This window comes from Somniosus microcephalus, chromosome 11 (assembly GCF_052327205.1).
Source record: "Somniosus microcephalus isolate GS21.2 chromosome 11, FLI_Smic_1.0, whole genome shotgun sequence".
NCBI classification, from domain to species: domain Eukaryota; kingdom Metazoa; phylum Chordata; class Chondrichthyes; order Squaliformes; family Somniosidae; genus Somniosus; species Somniosus microcephalus.
This window is the reverse complement of record NC_140997.1, coordinates 37,872,755-37,888,384: the sequence shown is the minus strand read 5'-3', so window position 1 is coordinate 37,888,384 and position 15,630 is coordinate 37,872,755. Positions and strand designations below refer to the sequence as shown.

At 42.6% G+C, this 15,630-nt stretch overlaps 1 protein-coding gene across 2 annotated transcripts in view; it reads right to left on the bottom strand.

Annotated features, from left to right (window-relative positions):
* The window catches only part of ift70 (intraflagellar transport 70), a 156,831-nt gene that overhangs the window by 15,016 nt on the left and 126,185 nt on the right, over positions 1-15,630 (bottom strand). For both annotated transcript variants that reach the window (XM_086000484.1, XM_086000485.1), the window contains 2 exons: positions 7,712-7,783; positions 1,276-1,379 (listed from right to left, as the gene is read on the bottom strand). In XM_086000484.1, coding sequence (XP_085856610.1) covers positions 1,276-1,379; positions 7,712-7,783 — 176 coding nt within the window. The remainder of the gene's footprint in view (positions 1-1,275; positions 1,380-7,711; positions 7,784-15,630) is intronic.

Genomic DNA, 15,630 nt, shown 5'->3' with positions numbered 1-15,630 from the left:
ATTTTGGACAGAAGTCACTAAACCGCTTCAGGACACTGAAATGTGAATTTTGTTACATGCATTCTCTGCAACCAATTCTAAATAAAAATTTACCTTACTCTTTATTATAAGCAAATGTTTGTATAAAGATAAAACCAAAATACTGCAGTCAGATAATTGAAAGAATTGGTTGATGTATCTGATGACACATCTGAACAGATAATGCTAGGAGGAAGGAGAAACTTTCTATCTCAGTTTTATGAGAAAGTTCCATTTTTTTTAGAAAATGCCTTTTCAGATTTCATTCGAGGTCCAATGGCTTGAATGTCTTTTATCATTGGCCGTGTTCGTAACCTTCATACCTTTGTCGAAGGTGAGATATTTTGTGAGCAGCTAAAATGATAAACGAAGGTGTAAGAACACAAACCTGAGAACCACAGGAACTTGCTGTGCATTCCACCAGACAATTTTGACAATTTGTTTCCCCATTTTCTTTATCACCAATCTGTTTTAGCCCCTCCCACATTCAGGTCATCCTTTTCAATGGGGAAGGTGGCGCAGTTCAAATGGCAGATTTATTCATGATTTTCACTATTTGTTCCTTGGTAACCTTAACATAAGGTGCCATTAAACGATGCAGAAAAACCTTCTCTTCTCCTGGTAATGCACACGAGACTGCAAAACTTTCCACTAAAGATGCCAATTAAGACTTGGATTCAGACTTAGGTTGTTTTTTTTTGGGGGGGGGGGTGGTTTTCTGATACTAATTAGGTCTTTTGGGGGAGGTTTTCTAATACTAATGCTGAAGTTTTTGGAATTTGCCCATTGCTAATTCTTTTCCTATACAAGTAAAAGTTCCAATATTGCTTATTAGCCCATTTTTAAAAATTATTGGCACGTCAATTGCCAGTGAAAGGTCTGAAATCACTCTTTCTGGCCTCCTTATATGTCCTCAAAGCTGCGGTTCAAAGTTTAGCACAGATGATCACCGCCAGTCTTCATAGTCTGAAGCATGATTTTCTGCAAAGTGCCACTTGCTGCATTGATTATCCAAGCTGTGGTGTCCATGGCATCACAAGTTGTCTTCCTTAAACACTCAACTGACTTGATTAGAGTCAGCATCTACCTTGCAATGTTACGCTGCCTCCCGAAAATTATTTGCAGCCCCTCAGCAACGACACCATTCAGTCCATGGTATCATTTATTTCTTCTGAGATACAATCCTCTGTTATATACAACACATCATTTTGTAGCTCCAGCGCTTAGTCGGTCACTATCAAATGATGTACTACCTACCCTATCACAAGATTAACAATGCAGAGGTGATAAATTTTTTTGTCTGGGTCATCATATGCCAATTGTTCCTCTTCCTTTTCAATCTTCCTCATCAGTTCCTCTGCCTTTCAAGGGAGATATATACATTCCTATTAGTACAAAGTAAACTATTCTGAAAACAAGTCTTTAATAAAAACAATTTATAAAATCAAAATGTTTATTTCTGAAACAAAAAGAAAAATAGATATTTAAACAATGTCAATAAGTGTTAAGTGTTACTAAGCTATGGCACCGTATTTAAAATGAATTAATTAACATATTTCTTCAGAATAGATCCATTTATGTATTGCTAATTTACATATTCATCAGCTCAGTAGTCAGAAATGATTTGGTAATTTTTGTGTATTTATCTATGAAATACAACACAATGGTTAATTACAAAACCATAAAAAACATGCATTTATAAATGCTTTTGTCAATGCAATACTTTGAACTGCAGTTACTGTTGTTAGGTCTCGGAGGACCGGAGCAAATTTAAACAATGTGGGGAACCTAAGTGGGATAGTGGAATATCGCGGGAGGGGACCGGAGCAAATTTAAACAATGTGGGTAACCTGAGCGGGATAGTGGAGTATCGCGGGATAGTGGAATATCGCGGGAGAGGACCGGAGCAAATTTAAACAATGTGGGGAACCTGAGCGGGATAGTGGAATATCGCGGGAGAGGACTGGAGCAAATTTAAACAATGTGGGGAACCTGAGCGGGATAGTGGAATATCGCGGGAGAGGACCGGAGCAAATTTAAACAATGTGGGGAACCCGAGCGGGATAGTGGAATATCGCGGGAGAGGACCGGAGCAAATTTAAACAATGTGGCGAACCCGAGCGGGATAGTGGAATATCGCGGGAGAGGACCAGAGTAAATTTAAACAATGTGGGGAACCTGAGCGGGATAGTGGAATATCGCGGGAGAGGACCGGAGCAAATTTAAACAATGTGGGGAACCTGAGCGGGATAGTGGAATATCGCGGGAGAGGACCGGAGCAAATTTAAGCAATGTGGGGAACCTGAGCGGGATAGTGGAATATCGTGGGAGAGGACCGGAGCAAATTTAAACAATGTGGGGAACCCGAGCGGGATAGTGGAATATCGTGGGAGAGGACCAGAGTAAATTTAAGCAATGTGGGGAACCCGAGCGGGATACTGGAATATCGCGGGAGAGGACCGGAATAAATTTAAACAATGTGGGGAATCTGAGCGGGATAGTGGAATATCGCGGGAGAGGAACGGAGTAAATTTAAACAACGCAGGGAACCTTAGCGGGATAGTGGAATATTGCGGGAGAGGACTGGAGCAAATTTAAACAATATGGAGAACCAAAATGCATCACTTCACACTTCTCTGCGTAAAATTTCATCTGCCACGTGTCTGCCCATTTCACCAGTCTGTCTATGAGAGATGAGAAATAGGAGGGGGCCAAGGATAGATCCTTGGGGGACTCCAGAAGTAATGGTGCGGGAGCAGGAAGAGAAACCATTGCAGGTGATTCTCCGGCTATGACTGGATTAATAGGAATGGAACCAGGCGAGGGCAGTCCCTCAACAACAATCACACCACGTAGAGAGATACAGGTACAGATAGAGGAATGAGTGATTGACAGTCAACAGGGTACGAGGAACCTAGTGGAGACAGGAGAAACCGCAGAATCTTGTCCTGTCCAACAGGTACAATGGACTTGCTACCTGTAAGGATAACATGAAAGGCTGCAGGGAGAAAAGAAAGACTTGCATTTATATCGCATCTTTCACAACCTCAGGACATCCCAAAGCTCTCGTCTCTGAGTCAGAAGGTTGTGGGTTCAAGTCCTACTCCTGAGACTTGAGCACATAAATCTAGGCTGACACTCCAGTGCAGTGCTGAGGGAGTGCTGCACTGTCGGAGGTGCTGTCTTTTGGATGAGACGTTAAACCGGGGCCCTGTCTGCTCTCTAAGGTAGACATAAAAGATCCCATACCACTATTTCTAAGAAGAGCAGGGGAGTTATCCCTGGTGTCCTGGCCAATATTTATCCCTCAATAAACATAACAAAAACAGATTATCTGGTCATTATCACACTGCTGCTTGTGGGAGCTTGCTGTGCGCAAATTGGCTGCCGCATTTCCTATATTATAATAATGTCTGCACTTCAAAAGTGGCTGTAAAGCGTTTTGGGATGTCCTGAGGTTGTGAAAGGCGCTATATAAATGCAAGTCTTAATATATTTATAATAATAAAGTAATAGGAGAACGAATGGTAAAGGGGAATTAAAGACAGACACAGGTGATACTGTAATCGACAATAAGAAAATGAGTACTTTGTGTCCATCTTCACAGTAGAGGAAGAGGATAAAATACAAGTGATACAAGGGAACCTAAAATTAAGTCAAGGGGAAGAACTTATTGGAACTTTAATATAAGTTAAGTTAAAAAAAAAGGAGAGAGAAAATAATGGGATGCAACATAGACTAATTTCCAGGATCTGATGGTTTCCATTCCAGGGTATTAAAATAAGTAGGTGAGGAAGTTGAAGATGAGTTAGTCACAATTTTGCAAAGCTCTCTTGATTTGGGAATTGTACTGTTGGATTGCAAAATTGCATATGTCACGCCATTTGACCACCAAGGCATAAGAACATAAGAATTAGGAGCAGGAGTAGGCCATGCGGCACTTCGAGCCTGCTCCGCCATTCAATAAGATCATGGCTGATCTTCGACCTCAACTCCACTCTCCCACTCGATCCCCATATCCCTTGATTCCCTATGAGTCCAAAAATCTATCTATCTCAGCCTTGAATATACTCAATGACTCAGAATCTTTCAGGTAGAGAATTCCAAAGATTCACAACCCTCCGAGTGAAGAAATTCCACCTCATCTCAGTCTTAAATGGCCGACTCCTTATCCTGAGACTATGCCCTAGTTCTAGACTCTCCAGCCAGGGGAAACAACCTCACCACCTACCCTGTCAATCCCCCGCAGAATCTTATACGTTTCAATGAGATTACCTCTCATTCTTCTAAACTGCAGCGAGTATAGGCCCAATCTACGTAATCTCTCCTCATAGGACAACCCTTTCATTCCAGGGATCACTTTAGTGAACCTTCGTTGCACCGCCTCTAAGGCATGTATGTCCTTTCTCAGGTAAGGAGACCAAAACTGTGCACAGTACTCCAGGTGTGGTCTCACCAAAGCACTGTACAATTGTAGTAAGACTTCCTTACTCTTGTACTCCAACCCCCTTGCAATAAAGGCCAACATGCCATTTGCCTTCCTAACTGCTTGCTGTACTTGCATGCTAACTTTCTGTGTTTCCTGTACGAGGACACCCAGGTCTCTCTGAACACCAACATTAGATAGTTTCTCACCATTTAAAAAATATTTTGTTTTTCTATTCTTCCTACCAAAGTGAATAACCTCATATTTTCCCACATTATACTCCATCTGCCACCTTACTGCCCACTCACTTAACCTGTCTATATCCCTTTGCAGGCTCATTGTGTCCTCCTCACAGCTTACTTTCCCACCTAGCTTTGTATTGTCAGCAAACTTGGATACATTGCACTTGGTCCCTAATGTAAAGACAGATATAAAGTATTTGTTTAAAGTCTCTGCCATTTCCTTATTCCCCATTATAATTTCACCTGTCTCAGCCTCTAAAGGGACCAATGCTTACTTTTGCTACTCTCTTCCTTTCTACATACTTGTAGGAGCTCTTATCATTTGTTTTTCTTGTTCTTTCTAGTTTAGGGGGCGTGGGACTAGCTGAAGTGCTCTTGCAGAGAGCCGGCATGGGCTCGATGGGCCGAATGGCCTTCTTCTGTGCTGTAACCATTTAATCAATTTTTTGGTCATCCTTTGCTGGTTTCTAAAGCTGTCCCAATCCTCAGGCTTACTACTACTCTTTGCAACATTATAAGCCTCTTCTTTTAACCTAATACTATCCTTAACTTCATTAGTTAGCCACGGATGGATCACTTTTCCCGTGGAGTTTTTATTTCATAATGGAATGTATATTCGTTAAGAATTTTGGAATATTTCTTTAAATGTTTGCCACTCCTTATCTACTGTCATACCTTTTAATCTAATTTCCCAATCTACCTTAGCTAACTCACCCCTCATACCTATGTAATTGCCTTTATTTAAGTTTAAGACTCTAGTTTCGGGCTTAAGTATTTCACTCTCAAACTCAATGTGAGATTTTATCATATTATGATCACTCTTCCCCAGAGGATCCTTTACTATGTGATTACTAATTAATCATGTCTCATTACACAATACAAGATCTAAATAAAATAGCCTGATCCCTGATTGGTTCCATGTTGTATTGTTCTAGGAAACTGTCTCAAATGCATTCCTTGAACTCGTCCTCCAGACTAGACTTGCCCAATCTATATGAAGATCAAAAGTCCCCCATGATTATTGTATTATCTTTGTTACTAGCTCCTATTATTTATTGATTAATACTCTGTCCAACTACTGTTTGGGGGCCTATAAACTACTCCCACCAGTGATTTCTGTCCCTTGTTATTTCTTATCTCCACCAATACTGATTCTACTTCCTGAACTTATGAGCCAAGATCCTTTCTCACTACTGTCCTTACGTCATCCTTTATTATCAGGGCTACCCCCCCTCCTTTTTCATTCTGCCTGTCTTTTCGAAACGTCAAGTACCCTGGAATATTTAGTTCCCAACCTTGGTCATCTTGCAACCACGTCTCTGTAATGGCTATTAGATCAAAGCCATTTATATCTATTTGTGCCTTTAATTTTAACTTTTTACCATTATTCCCTGCTTTCACCTTATTCGCTGATGCATTTTTACCATTAAACTCTCTATCCCTTCCTGTCACACTCTGCTTATCTTTACCCAAATTGCTACACTGCTCCATTTCTTTAACTTTGCTCCTTAAGATTTCTAAATTTCTCCTCACCTGACCCCTCCTCCTTTTTAGTTTAAAGCCCTAGCTATCCGATTCGTCAGGACACTGGCCCCAGCCCAGTTTAAGTGGAGATTGTCCCAATGGAACAGCTCCCTCTTTCCCCAGTACTGGTGCCAGTGTCCCATGAATTGAAACCCCTTCCTCCCACACCACTCTTTTGAGCAATTAGCACTCTGAACGGCAATTAGGGATGGGCAATAAATGCTGGCCTTGCCAGCAACGCCCACATCCCAGGAACAAATTTTAAAAAGCCATGCATTTAACTCTCTGATCTGCTTGTCCCTATGCCAATTTGTGCATGGCTCAGGTAATAATCCAGATTATTACCTTTGAGGTTCTGCTTTTTAATTTGGACCCTAGCTCCTCAAACTCTCTCAGCAGAACCGAATTCCTAGTTCTACTTATGTCGTTTGTTCCAAGTGGACCATAACAACTGGATCCTCCCCCTCCCAACACCAAATTCTTCGTCAGCCGTGAGGAGATATCCTTAACCCTGGCAGTCAACACAGCCTTTGGAACTGCCGGTCGCGGCTGCAGAGAACAGTATCTATCCCTAGATGGATTGAGAGAAGAAACAGGTAACCATAGACCTGTCAGTTTAATGTCAGTTGTGGGGATGTTACTGGAATCTGTCATCAAGAACATAGTGACTGAGCATTTGGATAATTTTGAGCTGATCAGAGAGGCAGCATGGAACATAGGAACAGAAGTAGTATATTGAGCCCCTCACGCCTGTTCCATTATTCAATTAGATCATGGCTGATCTGTAACTTACCTCCATCTACCCGCCTTGGTTCCGTAACCCTTAATACCCTTGTCTAACAAAGATCTATCAATTTCAAGTTGAAATTTTCAATTGACCTAGCCTCAATAGCTTTTTTGAGAGTTCCATATTTCCACTACTATCCCTATGAAGAGGTGTTTCCTGACATCACCCCTCATCAGCCTAGCTCTAATTTTAAGGTTATGCCACCCCCACCAGAGGAAATAGTTTTTCTCTATCTATCCTATCAAATCCTTCAATCATCCTCCACCTTAATTAGATCACCCCTTAATCTTCTATGCTCAAGGGAATACAAGCCTAGTCTATGCAACTGTTCTCATAATTTACTCATTTAGCCTCAGTATCATGCCGGTGAATCTGCACTACACCCCCTCCAAGACCAATTTATCCTTCCTGAGGTGTGGTCCCCAGAACTGAACGCATTATCGCAACTCCAGGACAGCAGGATGCAGCTGAGCGGTGGGGCCTTGCTCCACATTGTGGTGGTCAGATTCCACAAGAAGGGCAGCCAGGCGAGTGACAGGCTGGCTTAGTGCTGGAGTCGGGAGGGGTGTGTAAATGGGTGAATAAAGGCCAAAATTAAACACAAAATGACTGAAGTTAAGAAATATCCATTCAAAAAGGTTTAGTTAATACAATAAAAATGAAAACTACTGTATTCTAATATAGGTCACCCCCATAAGTGGATATTTCACTCACCTCTTCGTTTTGACTGGTCATAATATAGGAAACGCAGAGATTAGCAAGGACAATGGCACTCACATTTAAGATCTGGAAACAATAAAATTATTATAAGCATTTGTCTACATAAAAGTAACACAACATTAAAAATGGATAAAACAGGGCAAAGGGTGTAAAACCACATGTAACAAGTCTGGATCTCGAAATGAAAACAAGCAAAGTGACAATTACAGTGTGCACAACATCCAATCAAACATTTAATGGGATGGTCAATTAAGGCATTTTAAGTAGTACAATCAAATTTAAATACATGCAAGCACATCAGCATATTCCGACACGATATTTGCAAATTGTTATCAAGTCACAATTCATTCTTGACACAAGTTTAAAACTGTTATTACTGTATAATGAAGTCGACTATGTAAGGTTAATGAAGTGAGAACTAAGCATTATTTTAGTTAAGGGCAGCATAATGTTCTATTTTACAGACCAAAGTATCTACCCAGTCATGAGAAAGTATAAACCTTCTGTCACCAGCTTCAGAATAAATCAAAAGCAAACTCTTCTAAAGTGGAAAAATCCTTTTCTTAGTTGACAAAGTCTAGGTTACTATTTGCAGCAGGATATGTAGTGAAATTATGCACTTAAAGGACTAGAAGTCAAAGAACCATAAAAGAGAGTGGGGAAAAATATGTCGGAAAATAATTGAGCGAACTAAATCAATTGTGTAATTTTAAATTGTGTTATTGGTCTTAAGTGAAATAATTCCTCATTTGCATTTCATAAAAACTGAGTAAATGAAATAATCTATTATCCTGGGGATTCCTTAAAAATTGTTTCATAGATGCATTTTGCAGATTAAATAACTTTAGAAAACTGTGTAGTTGAGATATGCCCCATTAAATACAGTGGGGGAGGGGCAAGGGTTGCAGGAAGCCGGAGTCTAGCTGGCAAGATGTCACGGTTCAGTGGTGCTAACATTCTAGGGCTGAGAAGCAATCAGAAAATAGCAGCTGTTTGGCAGGCCACAAAATGGGGCAGGGGGAGAGAAATACATTGTTATCTTTAATATATCTGCTATAAACAAGAAAAATACAAAAATACTGATGGTGAATTATTTTGATCTGAACACTTATATCAAATATATCCTAATAAGGTATTTAAATAAGGGGATGGAGTATCACCAATTAAAAGTGAACGACATTGAACAAAATACAAGACAACATTAATAAACTTGCAGAATGTGCATGTAATTGGTAAATGAGTTTCAATATAGATAAGGGTGAGGTGTTACATTTTGGTAGGAAGAATAAGGAGGCCACACACTGCTTGGATAATTAGAGTCTAAATGGGGTAGAGGAGCAAAGGGATCTAGGGGTACAGTTACACAAATCACTAAAAGTAGTGACACAGGTTAACAAGGTCATAAAAAAAACAAAGCACTGGGGTTAATTTCTAGAGGGACAGAATTGAAAAACAGAGAAGTTGTTAAACTTGTATAGAACCTTGGTTAGACCACACTTGGGAGTACTGTACACAGTTTTGGTCTCCATATTGTAAAAAGTATATTATGGCACTGGAGAGGGGTGCAAAAGAGAGTTAGGAGGATGTTACCAGAACTGAAAGGATATACCTATCAGGAAAGGCGGAACAGGCTGTGGCTCTTTTCTCTAGAAAAGAGAAGGCTGAGGGGTGGCCTAATAGAGCAAAATTATGAAGGGGTCTGATAGACATAGAGAAGATGTTTCCACATGGGGGAGACCAAAGCTAAGGGCATAAATATAAGATATTCACCAATAAATTCAATAGGGAATTCAGGAGAAATTTCTTTAACCAAAGAGTGGTAAGAAGGTGGAACAAGGAGTAGTTGAGATGAATAACATAGATACATTTAAGGGGAAGTTCATAAGCACATGAGGGAGAAAAGAACAGAAGGATATGCTGATATGGATAGATGAAGAGGGGTGGGAGGAGGCTCGTGTGGAGCATAAACACCAGCATAGACCAGTTGAGCCGAATGGCCTGTTTGTGTGCTGTAGACTCTATGTAATTCTATATGAACAATATTGGAAATATTGCGGGTATGGGGTTGCTATTTTACTTTCTAAGGATTATGTTTTATTGTAGTTTGTTAATTTTCTGTACCTTAAAATTGGAACATGTATTTATTTACAAGCGACTACTGAAGCAAAAACTATGGGGGAGAAATTCGCTACCGTCCCGTTTGGGGCGCTAATTCTTAAGTTTCAAAAGGTAGCGCCAGGCAATAACGATTTCACACTTTCGAAAAATTCGTCGTTTGCGCTCCAGGAAGGGGAGCGCTAAATCAAGCCATCCACTTCCTTCTTGGAGTGCAATCGGCAGCCGACGGGGCGGAGACTTCAGCAGCGCTGCACACTGGGCCGTGCAGCGCTGCCGCGTTCAAAGGCTCCTTCCCTCCTTTAAAGGGAAGGGTCATCGCTGCAGGCTCTGCAATATAAAAAGTACCTACCTGGACCACCAAGGCAGCCACGATCCCACGCGATCAGCCCGGCACTCAAGCAGAGAGACAGGCTGATCGATCGCAGGCACGAACCCGTGGAAAAAAATGGAACAAGAAAGGTAAGTTTTTTGTTTTATTTACCTCCGTCACCTTGCCTTTAATCATCGCCCCCGAAGCGGCTGGCCGCCCGATTCACACCTCCTGCAGCTGTCGGTGTTTTCGACCGGCGCTGCTGCATGGGGGCGGAAGTCAATTTTGCGGTGCTACCGGGATGGTGCGCACGGCGATGGCGTCACGATCTCTGGGCGAAGGAGATCAGGGTGTCCCTAACGGGAGGAGCAAAGGCACCCAATTTCGCCCCTATATATTTAAAAGGGAATTTTAAAAAGGAATTTAGTAAGTATTTGAAATTAGTATAAAAGGATACAGGGAAAGGGCAGGCAAGTGGGATTAGACTAGATAGCTCCAGTTGAAGAGTCAGCACTGGCATAATGATAATGAGCTGAAAGGCCTCTTTCAGTACTGTGATTTATGTGATTCTATCTAGAGATTGCTAACTGATTACTAACAGTTTGATCATACAAATAAAACAGAAGTTTCAGTTACAGTAAGCAGTTGAGTTTAGGATTACAAACTTTAAAAAAAAAATACAGAAAGCTATAATTCAGTATTTAGAAGATTATCTATGTGAACTCCAACTAAAAAATCACATTTAAATACTATTTCCTGGAGCTGAACAATTAAAAATTGGATTCAGTGCTTTACAACTGTTGACCGCAACTGCCACTGATTTGTCTGAAGAACATTCCACTGTCCCTTAAGGGCTGAACAATGGAAGATTAGCACTTGATTGTTACTGCAAATTGGTAGTTTAACTATTAAACAGCGTTGCTATTCCTTTCAATGCATAGCAAATAAAATAAAAAATTCAAAGGCTTTAACTAGTTTATTACAAGTAACATTCCACTACTGTATAAAGATTGAGAAAGAATCATCAATCTATCATCGAAGGATGTCTCGCATCTGTCGGTTATGGTCTTTGATAATCTTATCATAGATTTAACTGCATGCTCAGCCTGTGGGCAAACAGAACCATAGCTGGAAATAAGCAGGTATCCACCCACTCAAAATCAGCTCTGAAAATGATTACATTGAGTTTATTCTCTTACGCTTGGCTTGTCCTTTTACAACGCAAGTAACAACAGTTTTGTTTACAAGATCACACGTTTGATACAGATGAGGAAGGCCATTCTTAGCTCATATGTTCAGAAGGACCTCCATCACAACAGTTTCTTAAATGATTCTTTTGCTTTTGCTGTCATTACCACATGCTGAAGTCTACCCCATGGGAGAGAAATTTGACCTGTACCCAAAATGGGTGGTAATTCAGTGGAACAATTGCTCCACGTGCAGGTCTGTGCTGGTCTGAGGTATGTCCTAGGGGGAGGGGACAACAAAGCATGATGGTAGCAACCCACTGTATTCCTGCTCCCTCTGGCTCCACAAAAATATAACTGAAAAAAATATTGCGGGTGTTTTTTGAACGGCTACCAGTGGTCCCTTTCAGGACTGCTGAATAGGCCGCTCAAGACCTAGTACAACCAGGCAGAGCTTGTGCAGTGCAAGCTCTGCCCATTTGTACCTGAATTTTGCATCAGGGCCCTACAATCAGTGTAGGACTCCGATTTGCCAAGTAAAGCAGCCTAATGCCTTTTTCAGGCAAGTGAGCTACTCACGTATCAACAGGTCCGCCTAAATAGGTGGGGCTAGGGCTACCACCTCCCGATTTTCAACTTCTGGCTGCTGCTTTTTAGGCCCAAAACAGACCGCCACAAGTTGAATTTCTTCCCGTGTGTTAATTACTCTTTTGGGGTAATTCTGACTTTAGATGATAGTGTAAAATATCAATTCAGCTGCCCATTAATTTTAATCGACTTCCCTCTTTGTGTGAAGAAATTCCTCACATCAGTTCTAAATTTGCCTTTCACAAGTGGTAACTTGTGCCCTTTGACTTAGTTTATGTTTCAACTTTTTTCTGCAACATTTATGTATCTCTATGGCATCACCTCTCAGTTGCCTCATCTCTTCAGTCTCTCATCATAACTTAGTCCTTTGATGCTGGACATCAGTCTTATCACTGTACTCTGCACTGCCTTCAAGGGCTTGAATGCCTTCTTTGTGATTTGGTGACCAGAACTGGACACAGTGTGGTCTGACCAGAGCACTATACAGTTTGAGCATGACTATGTCGGACTTGAACTTTACTAATTTGGCTAAAGTTTAGCTTTCTACTTGATTTATTGATTGCTACTTTGCAGTGATTGTACTTGATGAACAATACGTCTAATAAGACCCTCTGGATCTTTCAACTTCACCTTTGCTGTTTCAATCTCACTCATGAAGTGAAATCCTGTCTGTAGTGTATGTACCCGTCTACCTTTAAGAGAACTATTGTATGTAACCATTCACCTTTAAGAGAACTACTTTAGGTGTGGCACTACTTGTTTGGCTTCTGTATACTGTAATACCGACGGTGACCACACCGGTATATAAGTGTTGTGGCATGATTCCTTGGGCAGATTCGCCCTGACCTTCGAATAGTAAAGACCTGTTTGTTTGTTATTCCTGAAGTCTGTGTCGTTATTAACTGTACAACCCACAGACTTTACAGTGGCGACGAGTCCGATCGTACCCTGCGGCAAGACTACCAAAGCAACTAAAGAGCGTCGAAGAGAGGCAACCGCCCTCGTCGTTCTGCTGGAAGAAAACACGAGGCTGCAGCAATAGAAAGGAGGAAGACTTTAGCAACAAAAGCTTCCATCAGCAACAGGCACTGACTACCCTTCTACCACGGTGCGGAGTGCGCCGATCAGCTGGAAACAAGGCGGCCGCGGAGACTGTGAGTAGGGGAAAGTGTAACGAAATCCGGAGGATAAGGGCTGTGCACTCGACCACGGTCGAGGGGGAGCAGAGCTGGTCAGGAAGGCGGGTCCAACGGCGTCGTGAGATAGCCGGACCACGATCGGCGGGAAAAGCCGGGCAGCGACCGAAGCCACGAAGCGCTGAGACCGGGAGCAGGCGCGGGAAGAGAGAAACTCAGCCGCAGCCGGGGAAGGAAGCACCGGACTGCGTGAGGGCTGGGAGGTGAACAGGAGCCGGGCATGTGGGAGAGGCAGAGCCGACCAAAGGAGGCTGCGCGAGAGCCAGTCCAGCGGCTGAACTGTTCTCCACCAACGGGGTACCCAGCGCCGGTAGAGCCGAACGTGGGGGAGAGAGAGACAGAGCCGAGCAAGGGGAGAGAGACTGCGCGAGAGCCAGTCCAGCGGCTGAACTGTTCTCCGTGAACGGGGTACCCAGCGCCGGTAGAGCCGTGCGAGCGGGAGAGAAAGACAGAGCCGAGTAAGGGGAGCTGTGCGGAAGCCAGCCCAGCGGCTGAACCTGTCCGCTGTGGGGAAAGCGTACCCCTCCCACCAGGGAAGAAACGCGGGAAGCCGCCATTAGGCGGAGAAGACGACAGACGCGGGAGACCGCCATTGAAGGGGCGGGGAGAGAAGGAAAGAGCGGGAAACCGCCATTTTTGCGGGAAAAACCGCCATCTTAGAAATAAATAAATAATAAATAAGAATTTAAAGAAATACTTGTGCTGCTCCCAAGGAAAGGAAGATGCCTAAGCGAGGGAATATTAACGATTTTAATTCTGAGATAGAAGACTGGGCCACGTACGTGGAACGCATCGAGATCTATTGTGAAGCCAACAAAATAGAGGAAGACGACAAAGCGATAACATTTCTAAACTCGATGGGCGCAAAGACATACGGGCTCTTGAAGCATCTACTAGCACCAGCTAAACCGGCGGATCAGACTTTCGAAGGGATTGTGGCTGTTCTGAAGGGCCACTTGAACCCCACACCATTGATGTTGGCTGAACGATTCAAATTCTATGCAAGAACGCAACGGAAAGACGAAAGCAACACGGAATATTTGGTCGAACTGCGTAGGCTAGCGAAATGCTGCCAGTTCGGAGGGAATCTGACAAGTTCGTATGCGGATTGTCCAAGGAAGGGACACAAAAGCGACTACTCAAAGAGAACGACCTCATACTTGACAGGGCTGTCCTTATAGCCGCATCGCACGAAGCCGCAGCGAAAGGAACGGCGGAAATGCAGCTAAAGGCGGCGGCACTCGGGGTGGACCAAATTACCTCAAGTACAACAAAATGCTATCGTTGTGGGAAGACAACACACGACCAGAATCAATGCTGGTTTAAGAACCAAGAATGTAGGAAATGTGGCAAACTGGGTCACATCGCTAAGGTATGCCGGTCAGGGAAGAAGACCAACAACCAAAGGAAGCCACCACAAGAAAAGTACAACAAGGTACACAAGGTGGCTGAGAAGAGTTCAGACGAACAGAATTCAGACTCAGACCCAAACAGCCAGGAGCTGGGTAGTCTGAGAATTCACAATGTGAGTAAGGAAGCTGACCTACAAACTATCTGGGTCATACTAAAAATAGCTGGAGTCCAAGTAAGAATGGAGTTGGACACTGGATCAGCTCTATCAGTCATAAATCGAAGGGACTACCACCGGCTATTCTCTCACATACCCTTAAGAAATACCAAGTTCGTATTGCAGACATACACGGGGCATAAGGTATACCCCATGGGGAAGATAAGAGTCAAGGTGAGAGATAGGGGTAAAGAACACCCAAGAATGAACTTGTACGTATTATCTGAGGGAGGACCATCACTTCTAGGACGAGAGTGGATCAAGAAAATAGACATGGAGTGGCACTATCTAAAAGCCATAATGAGTGAGGACTCGGTGCAAGCTATCAGCTCAGATTCTGAAACGGATGACGATAAGACCAACTCAAATATGGAAGACAAGGCTAAAATGAACTTGCCGACTATGGTGGAGAAAACGAAGACATGCATAAAGGCTTATGCTACCGAGAAGAATAAAGCTTCAGAGCAGAACTCCAGTTTGACAGAGAATTCTGAGCCTGTTCAAGTTAAGGACTTATCCACGACGGAAGAACACCGAACTCGGACTCAAACTTATTTCAAAGTACGACAACAATTAGAACAGTTGAGTTACCGTCTCGTACAAGAGATGAAAACAATGGAAAAGTTCTGGGACACCGAATGGGAGAATCTGGAAAGACAGCAGAGGCAGCTAGCTCAAGCAAAGAGCGACCATAGAGCCATCGTGACCAATTACCGATCACATCTCCCTTATGATGTTCAGGAGTTAGAATATTTGCATGATCTAGAGATACAGCATAAAGGCAAACCACGCTACACTGAGGATTTTGTTCTGCAATTGGAGACGGAGCTAGTGCAAGCAAGGTTAAGAGAAGCTGAATCGCAGTGTGCACTTAAAGATATGCAGAAAAAAATCTTGGACATGGAAAAGAGAAACGCTTCTTTACCTGATGTGAATAATGTGGCCAT